The sequence below is a fragment of the Scyliorhinus canicula genome, chromosome 19 (assembly GCF_902713615.1).
Source record: "Scyliorhinus canicula chromosome 19, sScyCan1.1, whole genome shotgun sequence".
NCBI lineage: Eukaryota > Metazoa > Chordata > Chondrichthyes > Carcharhiniformes > Scyliorhinidae > Scyliorhinus > Scyliorhinus canicula.
In genome coordinates, this window is record NC_052164.1 from 71490465 (window position 1) to 71503016 (window position 12552).

Sequence of the window (12552 nt, forward strand, 5' to 3'; positions counted from 1 at the left end):
ATTGCCACTTAGTGTCCAGGGATGTGTATGTTAGGTTAAAGGGATGAGATGGGATAAGGTGGGGGGGGGGGGGGGGGGGGGAGTCTAGGCGGGGTGCTCTTTCAGAAGGTTGGTGCAGACCCAATGGGCCGAATGGTCTCCTTCTGCACTGTAGGGGTTCTATAATGGAGGAGCGAATAGAACTCACCATTACCAAGGGGCTGGTTTAGCACACTGGGCTAAATCGATGGCTTTTAAAGCAGACCAAGGCAGACCAGCAGCACAGTTCAATTCCCATACCAGCCTCCCCGAACAGGTGCCGGAATGTGGTGACTAGGCTTTTCACAGTAACTTCATTGAAGCCTACTCGTGACAATAAGCGATTTTCATTTCATTTCAAAAGGAACATTCTGTTCGTATCAGTGCATACTCACATCTAAATGCTGCTTCAAAATGGACTGAAAAATACTGTTACTATTCTGCCTTGTGTGGATTTCCACAAAGCAATTTTGTATGCACCAAAATGAAGAATTATTGCTGTGGAGTAATTTCAAAGGAAAAGTCATTTATTTATGCTGTGAATAATATGCTTCTGACAACTAGGAACAAAATATAAATATCTGTACAATTAACTCAGAATCGGAATGAAAAGGCTGTGGAATTAATTTCACCAAGTCTCGATGTGTGTGGGAGCTGGAAGAAAAAGAGAGTAAAAGATAGACTGAGATAGAGAGAGCGAAAATGAGGACAGGAGGAACTGTGGAATGCCAAAGCTCATCTGTAACTGTCTTGCAACATGTCTGCTGAGAATAGAGAAAAGAATGAAAAAAAACCAACATTCATTGGTGAAGAAAAACATCACTGGCAGAGCCGGTTAGAATTCTGCATGGAAAGAGCCCAAGTTTTGTGTGGGTTGGTGATAGGTCGGTTTCTGCTAATGACGGGGGTTATGTAATCAGTGATGGTCTAGTTTTAACACCTGCAGAAGCCGATCAGTCCAGAAGAGAGTGAGAGAGAAAAGAGAGAGAGAGAGAGTCAGAAGGAAAGAGAGAGAGAGAGAGAAGGAAGGAAGAGTCTAGAGTACAGCACTCGCTCTCAACCCTGTTGTTTACCTGCAGTCACTAAACCCCAGCAGCTGATTTCAGACTTTAATCCCCAGTCGTTTTAGGATGGATTGCTGTACTGTATGTATAATTTCTCATTTTTGCATTTGTTTCATTGTGATTTGCCTGCAGAATTCAAGTCTGATGGTTAAGGAACCTTTAGTTTTGAACTAGTATTGATGCACATTGGTGAGACAGGCTGAACAGCAAGATGACAACTCGTGTCAATGACATTGTTTTCAACATAAATCACTTCGATTATCTTGTCTAATACATTGGCTGTTGGTAGAATATTTTATTTTATAAAATGAATATACAACTAAAAGTTGCACAAAGGAGCCTTGGAGGGATTTGAGCGGTGAGGTTTCTAGCCGTTTTACTTGTCCGGTTTATATTTCATGGAAAAAATACAGTTCTTAATGAGAAGTACTCTGAGAGCGAAGTGTTAACTGAAGAATTGGCGAATTGGCTTTCTGCATTTTTAACTCTTTAAGTGCTGTTTTCTTGATGCTGATCCAGTGAAGTATGTTGTCTGGAAACATTTATTGTCAAGACAAATCATTTTTCTGTGCGGCGTGCATGATGTCGTTTGGAAATTAAAAAATGGAGCACACTTAGCAAGATGCTCTTCGTCAAAGTTTCTCCCAGAAAGATAAATCGGCTACTTGAGCTTGAATTTGATGTAAGGATCAGGAAATATACAAGCTGGCAGAGGCACTTCCACAGTAATAGCACAATATATTATCTTGTAGTTCAGGATGGCATTCTTAAAATTCAGAAATGTGGCTGAGGTGTGATATATTTCTCCAATTTAAACTTGTGATGTTCCTCTCTTTTGTAACATACCAAGTATTTATTGGTTTTAATTGGGTAACCTTGCTGGAAACATAGTATGTTATAAGCAAAAGACAGGAAACTTCTTTGCTTGAAGAGCAATATATGTTTGGAATAATTTGCCAAGTCAGAGGCAGGAGAAATAAAATATCTCAGGCATTTTGAATTGCAATTGGATATAAAGATATAAAGGGGCTAAGTTTAAACAGGTCAAAACACTCTTCCTTGTTTTTAATTTTTACTTACATCTTATAAATATTGGGATGTGTAACAATGGAAAGTATCTTCAAAGCACACAGGGCATTTAGTAATTAATGGACCAATGTGTTCACACTATGATGCCCATAACACAGTTTATAAAGTAAGTATAGTGCTGTCAGGTCTCACTGATGCTGTAACGACAGGGTGTCTGACTTCTAATGCAAATATTTCTGCATCAGCCAAATGTTTCTTTCTGTAATTCACCCAATTAATATCGAAACAAATTGGAGTCTGCATGGGTTTGCTACTGTTACATGACTTAAATAAAATTATAGAATACCCAATTATTTTTTTTCCAATTAAGGGCCAGTTTAGAGTAGCCAATCCACCTACCCTGCACATCTTTGGGTTGTGGGAGCGGGACTCATGCAGACATGGAGAGAATGTGCAAACCCCACATGGACAGTGGCCCGGGGCTGAGATCGAACCCGGGTACTCAGGGCTGTGAGGCAGGAGTGCTAACCAATGCGCCACCGTGCAACTACTGTTACATGATCACTTTGGGTGCGCATCAATGATTCAGATTGCACTGACCATCAACAGAATATGGACCCAAAATAGAAGCGCTCCATCCATTAGAAATTAATGGCATGTGCTGCAAAATTAATATGTAGTCCGGAGCGGTTTCAAGGATATGATTATATGAGGAAATGTCTCCTTTTACCTTGACTTGCTCTCATTGTTAGCCTCCTCCATCAGAGCCAAACATCTCCTAAATACGTCCAAATGGGAGATGGAGTTTGGTGGGATGGGGTGGGTGGGGGGAGAGGGGTGGCGGTGAGGGAAGGGTGGTGAACTGACCACCCAGCGGTCACTCCTGTGGTTCATGGACAGCACCAAGAATGATAAATGGAAGCTTGACAGATACTCCCATTCCATTTATCCTCTGTGTCAAAGCTCAGTGGGCATGTCAATCACGATTGACTCTTATATTAAGTCTGGATATGCTTGAAAGTTATGAGTGGAGCTGTACAAGTGGCAAATGGTACCTGAAATTGCCAAGAGCATATTGACTGCTAAATTATTGTTTTGGTCCTTGGAGGCGAGGCTTCTTCTCTTTAAAATGCTTTTTCCCCTTCCCAATGATGCTGGCGACTCTGCACATCGTACGCCATCCATGGACAACAGGATGTGTGAGGCATCTGCTCATAGACATCTATTGATGACATGCTCAAGACTAGTCTCAGGCGGATGCGTGGAAAGGTTTTAAGATTGACATTGATGAACCTGAACTGCCCATCGTTACATATCTAATGTCACTAATAGAACACATTGTGACTTTGTGCACACAAGATCGCACACTGTCACCTTGTCACTCTCAAACATGACAAATTTTGCTCTGCTATTCTGAACTGACAAGTCGACACAAACCTTTCTCTCAGTTTTATTTTCCTTGTACCTGCCATTTTAAAGATGGTGTGTTTTGGGACTTCCTCTCCCAGCATTATTTGTGTGTAGACTGTAGTAATCTCTTGATATTCGGGAATGCTGCAGTCTATTTAGTGGGAACAGAGATGGGCCCTTTCTAAACTGAGCTTCTATCTGCTGGACCAGACACGAAATGTGTGTCCGTTTTGGCTAAAAATGCTCCTTCAAAAAATTTGTCAAGAAAAAATTGGGAAATCAAAGAAACAGAAATGGAAAACACTTGCATTTACATAACATCTTTAGCACAGCAAAAATCTCCCAAGTTATTTCACTCGAGCATTATGAAACAAATATTGACACTGACCAAAAGAAGGAGACTTGAGGGCAGTTGACCAAAGGCTTGACCAAAGCGAAATGTTGTAAGAAACATCTTAAATGGTCAGACAGAGGTGAGAAGTGAGGACGTTCGAGGAGAAAATACCTAAAACTTCTCCCCTCGGCAGTTGAGGACCCAACTGCCAGTGGTGCACTAAAATAGGGGAGCAGGGAGGGGTAATGAACAAGAGGACTGAGTTCCTGGTGGTCTGCTGGGATGGAAGATGTTAGAGATTGTGGAGGGTAGTGCCACAAAGACATCTGCATATATGAGAACTTCAAAATGGCAGTGTTTAGGACCCAGCAGCAAATTTGGGTCAGTGAGCACAGCGGGGGGTTGGGTGAGCGGCCATTTGTGTGGGTTAAGATCTGGGCAGCAACAAAAAAAATAAAAATAAAGATGGCTTTTGTAAAGCTCTCTTGATGACACAGCAGAGTAACGTGCTGCACAGTGTAATATCCAGCTGGACAGATTAAGAGTTTTGGGTGTTTCCCTACATTAAAGGTGTCAGATATTCGCAAGTTGTTGTTGGTATGGAAGAATTTTGCCAGCAATCCTCGGCTAAGGAGAGTTAAGAATTGCCAGAACCTGCTTCAGTTTGCCATCTGTTCGGCCCTGCTGGAAATGCCTGTGTCTGGTTGTTGAGTGTGGGTTGGATTGCAATAAGCAGAGTGGCTACTCAGTGCCTGCTGAGATCCAGCTGGCAAATGGAGATTGGCCGGTTTGAACAGGTATTGGAAAGGCTGGTAGCAGTCGCAGTGGAATAAATCAAAAGGGAAATGTGGAACGGTGAAATCGAAAGATTAAAATTGTGGCGATTGTGCTAAATTTGCATCACTACCAGGGAAAACTAGGATTCGGATCAACTGAAGCAATCTCAACTACTTCCCTGTGGAAAACCTTGTTAGGCTTCCTTCCTACTGTTTGAGTTGGGAAAATATATGTGTGTGTGTGGTGCTTGTTTCCAAGGAGCCAATTAGGCACAGTTAGTGACAATGCAGAAGGAAAGGTGTTTTTTTTTAATTGCAGCTGTAACTGGTTATCAAAACTCAATTCCTTTACCACCCTTTATCACTCGGGCAGGAAACCTTTAATTGCATGTATTTCTTGAAGTAACCAGTGCCATAATAAATTTGCCACATTCCCATAGGCTGCTTTCCCCTTTGAGGCGGAGAGCTGATTGGGGGTGATTTAACCTGAGGATCACCACACCTCAGGCGAGGGGCAAGGTTGAGAAAGTGGGGCCTTCATGGATAACCTCAGCCGAAATGGGAATTGAACCTGTGCTGTTGGCGTCGCTCATCACGAACCAGCCATTCAGTCAACTAAACTAAATGGGCCCTCAGTTCCATAATATATGCATCTTAATACTGCACTTCCACTTGGGAATCAGGTTACGTACATTAGTTAGAGAACTCAAAGGGGTGCTTTGCAGCGTTTTTACGGTAGCAACCTTCTTTGGAGAAAGAATGTCTAGGAGACAATGGACCGTTTCTCAAGTGGTAATTTTGAAATTCTCCTTGTGATGACGAGGCAGAGTGGGTGGTGGTGGGGTTTTGATGGTGGTGGCATTTTTTGGTAGTGGTAAAAAGCTGCCAACCTCTTGGAAGAATAGCACATGGAAAATCCACCTCCGTCGTAAAACACCAAGCAATGATCGGGCGAACCTACTATTAACTTCCGTTAATACAGAACACCCATCATGTCTGCCACTTATGTCTATCGCTCCCTCACAATGGAGCAGAATGCACACCCACCCTTCACATGGAAGTGCCTTTCTCGCAACTTAGCATAGATTCAGTCTGAAAGAATCTAATGTATTTGGATGATGCACGTAGTGTCGATTGCATACTGAGTGACATTTCGATATCAGTGCTTGTCATCACAGAATTGTTACAGTCCAGGGGGCTATTCGGCCTGTCATACCTGCACTGGCTCTCTGAATGAGCAATTTACTTAGTCCCATATCCCCTGCACATTCTACCTTTTCACGAAATAATCCAATTTTTTCTTGAATGCCTCAAATTGAGCTGCCCTCACCACATCCTCAGGCAGTGCATTCCATCATGACCATTGGAATTTATCAGTTCTTCCGATCTGGTTCCAGGAGAAGGGAACCATTTTTGAAGGAGGAATGACATGCACCTTCATCCATGTGAAGAGGAATACCTATAATGCTGGAGAAATTAAGCCACAGAGGGTGCAGAAGACAAAGTAAAAGGGCCAATGCCAACTTAGGGTCACGATTTTAGTTCTTAACATCCCAACCTTTCCTTGATTAATTTATAATTAAACCTATACAGAGGCGCCTACACTGCTTCCAATGGATATATCTTGGGGGGGGTGGGATTTTCTGTTGTCCGACAGCGATATTGTAATCGGCGATCGGGCAGAGAATCCCTTCCAATGGCTAAATCAGGGGTGGCGACAGTTTTTGAGTCTCCGGCCCTTCAAAATGGTGTCATCACGTTGCGCGCCGCAAGCATTTGGAATGGCATGGGGGGTGTCATCGGAAGCCCCTCCACTGATGCTCCACCCCCGATTGACCGAGTTCCCGGTTGACGTTTGGTTTGAGTGGTCGGAAACCCGGCTTGGCGGCCGTGGACCGTGTCTAGCGCCGTCACAGTCGGCCGGGAGCCGTACCGCTGGCCGTGTGGACTTCGGCAAAGGCCTTTGGTGGCGTATTTGGCAGGTTGGATCCGCTCACGGCCTGCACCATGTTATACGCATGACCGCTGCAGGCCATTGCCATGAGCATGCGGGGCCATGGACCTGGCCATTCTCCGGCCGTTTCTGCCATAGGAGCCGAGGATTTACCCGGCACCACTGCTAGTCCCTCACTGGTCCCGGAATCAGTGCCGGTTCGGCGCTGATATTGGCATCGTAAAACGCCCAGGAATTTTCTGTTTCAGCCGGCACTTATCCTCTGAAATGGAGTATCCAACCTCTTCTGTGCAAAGGTCCTTCCTGTTTATTCACTTATTTCCCCTTTCTTTTAATTTTGCCATTACAGTTTTGATCCATGGATGAGTAATGGACATGTGGCTTTAAGGCAAGCACCCTGTACCTTTAATTCAAGCAGAGGAAATCAAAAGCAGGTGCTGGTTTAAACTGGAGTTGTAGACTGGCAGGCACCAATTACAGAGATGGGTCGGGACTCAGGTTGTATTACGACTCAGGGACAGGTGGGGCTGGAATTGACTGTGCATTTGCCAAGGGTGTCTTAACATATGGTACACCATTGTAATCTGGCCTCTCTTCTCTTTCTATAAACTAGAAGAAGCCAATCTATGGCACATTAAACTCAACCTTGTCAGCATTTCAGATCACATTCTGTTTTTCATTTCATCATCCAACTGGACAGCTGATTGAGGATCACAACAAAAAAGAGCAGGTGGAGAAAGTGGTGCCAAAGAAGATAACATGTTGTGCACAAATGTTCAGACAGCTACCTTGGGTTCTTAGGGTTCAAAAGGCTATTCCTGCTTGCGTTGACTGATTGGTGGATTTGCAAGAGAGAAATTTAGGGCAGGTTTTCTTTGATGAAATCATGGGACCTGGGAATCGCAGGCAAGTTCAGCATTTATTGTTGATCCTTTTGATGGTGATGTTGCCAACTGCTGGGTCATTTCACAGGGCAGTTAAGGGTCAATCACATTGCTGGGGGCTGGAGTTATATACAGGCCAGACCGAGTCAGGGTGGTAGATTTCCTTCTGAAAAGAGCATTAGTCAACCAGGTGGCTTTTTACAGCAATGCAACGTGACATGGTTTTTTTGTTCCAAATTTGCTTTTCATTTGTTGTGACGTGGAGGCCAGTGATAAAATTAGTATTTAACGTCCAGCTCTAATGGGCCTGGGAAGTTACCTTCTTGAACTGCTGCAGTTCATGTGCTGTAAGAACACACACAGTGCTGCTAGAAATAGTTTCATGATTCTGAACCAGCGACAGTGAAGGAACTGCAATACAGTTCCAAATAAGAATGGTGTGCGGCTTGGAGGTGGATGGTGTCCTTCAAGGTACTAGATGGGGTTTGAAGGTGCAATTGAAAGAGCATGGGGGCTGTCTTTAAAACCGGGGTACAGTGACGCAAGGGGCAGCACGGTGATACAGTGGTTAGCACTGCTGTCTCACGATGCCGAGGTCCCAGGTTCGATCCTGGCCCTGGGTCACTGTCCGTGTGGAGTTTGCACATTCTCCCCGTGTTTGCGTGGGTTTTGCCCTCACAACTGAAAGATGTGCAGGGTAGGTGGATTGGTGGATTGGCCATGCTAAATTGCCCCTTAATTGGAAAAATGAATTGGATGCTCTAAATTTATTTTTCACCTGGGTTAGGTTGCTCTTTCGGAGGGTCAGTGCAGACTCGATGGGCCAAAAGGAGTCCTTCTGCACTATAGGGGTTCTATGATTCTATGTTTGAATTGTGAGCCTTTGTTAATTTTGGGCAGTACGGTAGCACAGTGGTGAACACTGTTGCTTCACAGCTCCAGTGTCCCAGGTTCGATTCCTGGCTTGGGTGACTGTCTGTGCGGAGTCTACACATGGAGGTGTGGGCTTAAGTAGGGTGCTCTTTCCAAGGACTGGTGCAGACTCAATGGGCCGAATGGCCTTCTTCTGCACTCTAAATTCTATGATTCTATGATAAAACAAAGCAAAGGTGAGTACCAGATCTGCTTTCAGCTTTCCATTTCTGTAACTAATGAACACTTGAGGTGAAACTGTATGTGATGGCCTGTAGCCACCTGGGGTGGCCACTTCCCGATTCCAAAATGGAGGCCCGCGAAGAATACAGGGAAAGTTGGCCAGCCACAGGAAAACAAGCAGGTGCAAGGTTTCCTGAGTATTAAGACTTGCAGAACCCAGACAGAACCGAAACCAATAGCCATCTACATATTAATGAGCAATCTCCGGGAACAATTAGAAACATTGAAGCGATCGGGACCAAGACAGACTCCTCGGTGCCAGCGGGAGCCAGGACAAAGAAAGGCCAACGGACACATAGGAACCGCCCAGCGATCAGGGAACAGTTCCAGTATTGGAGAAATCGATAGAACCGATTGGGACATGGTCCAATTAATTGGGACCAGGTCCGGGGTCCGCCCACAAGGGCACGGAACCCCTGGGGACTATCAGATAGAGTCCCCAAGTTCAGTTCGCTCTCTTGGCAGGATCTCTCGGCAGCTCTCAAAGAACTCTTGACTGTGATTCTTAGCGAGGAGAGACCTGCCTAGCAGCTGCACCAACCAAGTAAGTCTCCAGTCAATGCACGATATGAGATAGGCGCTCCTAGCTACTATTCCATACCAGCTTGAAGCCTGCAGGCTCAGAACCGGACAAAGGCCATTGTTCCTCTGACCTGGTGGGCCATTTGAAAGCTAAGTAAAGGCCTTTAGTTGTCGTGATAGTCTAGTAAGTAGAGTTTTATGCATGAGTAGTGATTGACTGTGTGTATAATAAATGTGTGTTGATTTGAAACTTACTAACTGGTGTATTGAGTTATTGATCAGCACTTGGCTTTGAACCTCGTGGTGGTATCAGAAAGATACCTGGCGACTCTAGAGCAAAGGTTGTAAAACAGAGCAATTAAGTAAAAGCCACACCGAGCAACATTTATTGGCGAACTCTGATGGGACTCGACTTAGAAGCGGCCCCACCACTCCGAGAGAACCCAAAATTTGAATTAGAATCCAATTGTGAACAGAAATAACCACAAGTGTTCAAGCAGTCCTGATCAATCCCCCAGAATTCGGAAATGTGTTAATGCATGCGTACTAACAGGGATATAAGGTAAAGCTGATAAATGTTGTTGCGAAAAACTGTTTGTATTCCGGAAATTAGCGAAAGCCGTACCCGTGTTTGCAGCACCGCTTTATTACCCCTTGTTCCAAATTTTAAGAGAATTCAGATAGGAGAAATGACAGTGAAGGCAATGGAACGCCTTATGAACCCGCAGGAATTCGTGGTTGCAGCGACCAGCAGAGTAGGACAGTGTCCCATTTGGGAAGAAGAGATCAGAAAGTACCTCAAAGGGAAGGGATGGCCCCTTTGGAGCGAATTTTGTGCTAATGAGGAAACAGGTCCCGGGAGTATAGGACATACTTGGTGGGAGAGCCTGACCGAGATCTATAAGAAGAGCTCAGGGAAAGCTCGCAAGCCGATGTCGGGCACAATTGTGAGGCACAGAGGAGGTCGTTAGGACGCTCTGTAAAGAGATAGATGAGAGGAATAGGATGAGTAAAGTGAGTGAGATAGAGAAGGAGAACATAGAGTTAAAAGGGAAGTTGGCAGCAAAAGACAGAGAGGTGGATGATGCCAAGAGGGCACACCAGTCTTGTCTGGCCCACTTAAGCAGCTTCCAGACCCAATACGACAAGGCCTACCAGGACACACAACTTGCGGTCCTATAAAACAAGAAACAGAACAGCAGGTAGAGGCATTGCAGAAGCAGTGCAGCGATTTAAAGGCAGCTCTACGAGCACTCCATGCTTCCACCATGGAACAGAAGCAGAGCTCGGTAGATCATGCAAAGTGCCGGAAACAGATTGCAGAACTGCAATCTCTGCTTTCAGTCCAGAATGGCTTTCAAAGCACATTTGGATCCCAATTAAATGAGGAAAACGGCCCCGATTGGCAAGAGTTAAATGAAACAGCGCATAGGTATGTACATGGAGCGTGTACACATGAGAAGCCTCAGAAAAGAAGAGCACCCCAACCCCCCACAGAAAAGATAGATCACACCCCAATTAATCCAGTAACTACCCACCGCAGAGCCGCACCAGAAGGAGACACAGATTTCCTTTATACGACCCCCTTAACCGTGACCCAATTACGGGATGTGTGCGAGAAGATCACACCGTTCCGCCCCACTTCAGACCCCCACCAATTCTTTGCGAAGGTTAAGCAGCAGGCGACCATGTACGGTCTGGATGAGCGAGAGCAAGTGAAGCTCACAGTTTTGAGCCTAGACCCTTCCATTGTAGCAGCCCTTCCCGACCCACAGAATGTAGGAGGAGGCACCCTAGCAGAGATGCACACAGCGATCCTAGATGCGATCGGCTATAACTGAGGAGACCCCGTAGAAGGCCTGAATAGATGCAGGCAGAAGAAAACCGAACACCCCACAACGTTTGCTGGATGCTTGTGGATCCATTTTACAGCAGTTTTCGGAAACTTAAACCGCGCCCATTTGTCCACAGATGACACAGCCAAATGGACTCGAATCCTGGTCTCTCATGCCACAGAGGCAGGACAGAGAGCTTGCGCGAATTATGACCCCTCAGAAGAAGCCCACAACGAGAAGTTGGTTTTAAAAAGGTTGTCCCGCTCTTGGGAGCAATCCATACACAATAAACCCGCATTTAGGCAACCCGAAGAAGAGCAGGCAGAGGCAGATATACATGGAGTAAAGACGAACCAAAACCCCGCATGGGTAAATTAAGGTAGAAACAGCTACCCCAGAAATCTCAGGAATGTTATAACTGTGGTCAATTAGGACACTGCACGAGAGTGCAATGCCCCGCAGAAAGCACAGAGAGCCCAACAGACAGGCACCCTAAATAGGAATAGGGCAAAGCCTATTCACAGTGTAAGCGCCCGTTCAGACCAGGCAGACATGAATGGCACAGACTGACGGTGTTCGGGCTCCCAAACTTGGGTCTGCGATACCCTTTGGGATAGGTCCAGCCGACCGGTCATTGCAGCAAAGGTACGGGGTCAGCCCGTTGAATTTCTTTGGGATACAGGAGGGTCCCGCACCACACTAAATTCCTCCACCATGTTCCAAAAAGACACGTGGCCCACTACAGACACCATCACCCTCAGCGGCTTCACAGGGACACATCACAGCCCTTCAGATTGGCAATATTACAACCAAACACTCCATAGTTTTAATCGATCTGCCCCACACAGCAGAACACATTTTGGGAATTGATTTCATGAGCTCCCAAAACCTTTCATTCGATCCATCAAACAATTGTGTCTGGAAAATGGCAAAGACAGCAAGAGCCCCCGCAACGCTCACAGTAGGAGATTATGCTAATAGGATCAGCGCAGTCGGCGAATACTGGTTTGACCCGAGTACAATTAGCACAGGCAAGCAGGTTAGGGCAGTTCTGCAGGAATACAGAGCAGCATTTGCACATCATAAACATGACTGTGGCAGAATGGCTGGCTCGGTTCAGATTACAGGACCTGACCCTAGACCCCAGAAGCAATACGGATTTCCCCAAGAGGCAGAGGGAGAAATCTCCAAGGTAATTGATAGCTTATTAGAACAGGGAGTACTAAGATCAGTAGCCTCCACTAATAATGCCCCGATTTGGCCAGTAAGAAAATCCGATGGATCATGGCGACTGACCATCGATTACCAGGAACTCAACAAAGTCACCCCAGCAGCAGCCACCACTGTAGCCACAAGTCCCGAGTCCATGCTCAAACGGGGACACCATTCACGATATTTTACAGTTTTGGACATCAGCAACGGATTCTGGTCCATTCCATTGGCTAAAGCGTGCCAGTATAAATTCGCATTTACTTTTAAAGATCAGCAGTACACGTGGACATGCCTTTCACAAGGATTCCACAACTCCACCTCCATTTTCCACAGACAGCTGGCAAATGGTTTATCTAAAT

General features: G+C 45.5%; 1 protein-coding gene across 1 annotated transcript in view; it reads left to right on the forward strand.

The window, feature by feature from the left end:
* Positions 1–964: 964 nt before the first annotated feature.
* Positions 965–12552, forward strand: part of nrgna (neurogranin (protein kinase C substrate, RC3) a) — a 71545-nt gene continuing 59957 nt past the window's right edge. Inside the window, exon 1 of the mRNA XM_038779357.1 lies at positions 965–1163. Within this exon, the coding sequence (XP_038635285.1) occupies positions 1149–1163 (15 nt within the window). The 5' untranslated portion in view covers positions 965–1148. The remainder of the gene's footprint in view (positions 1164–12552) is intronic.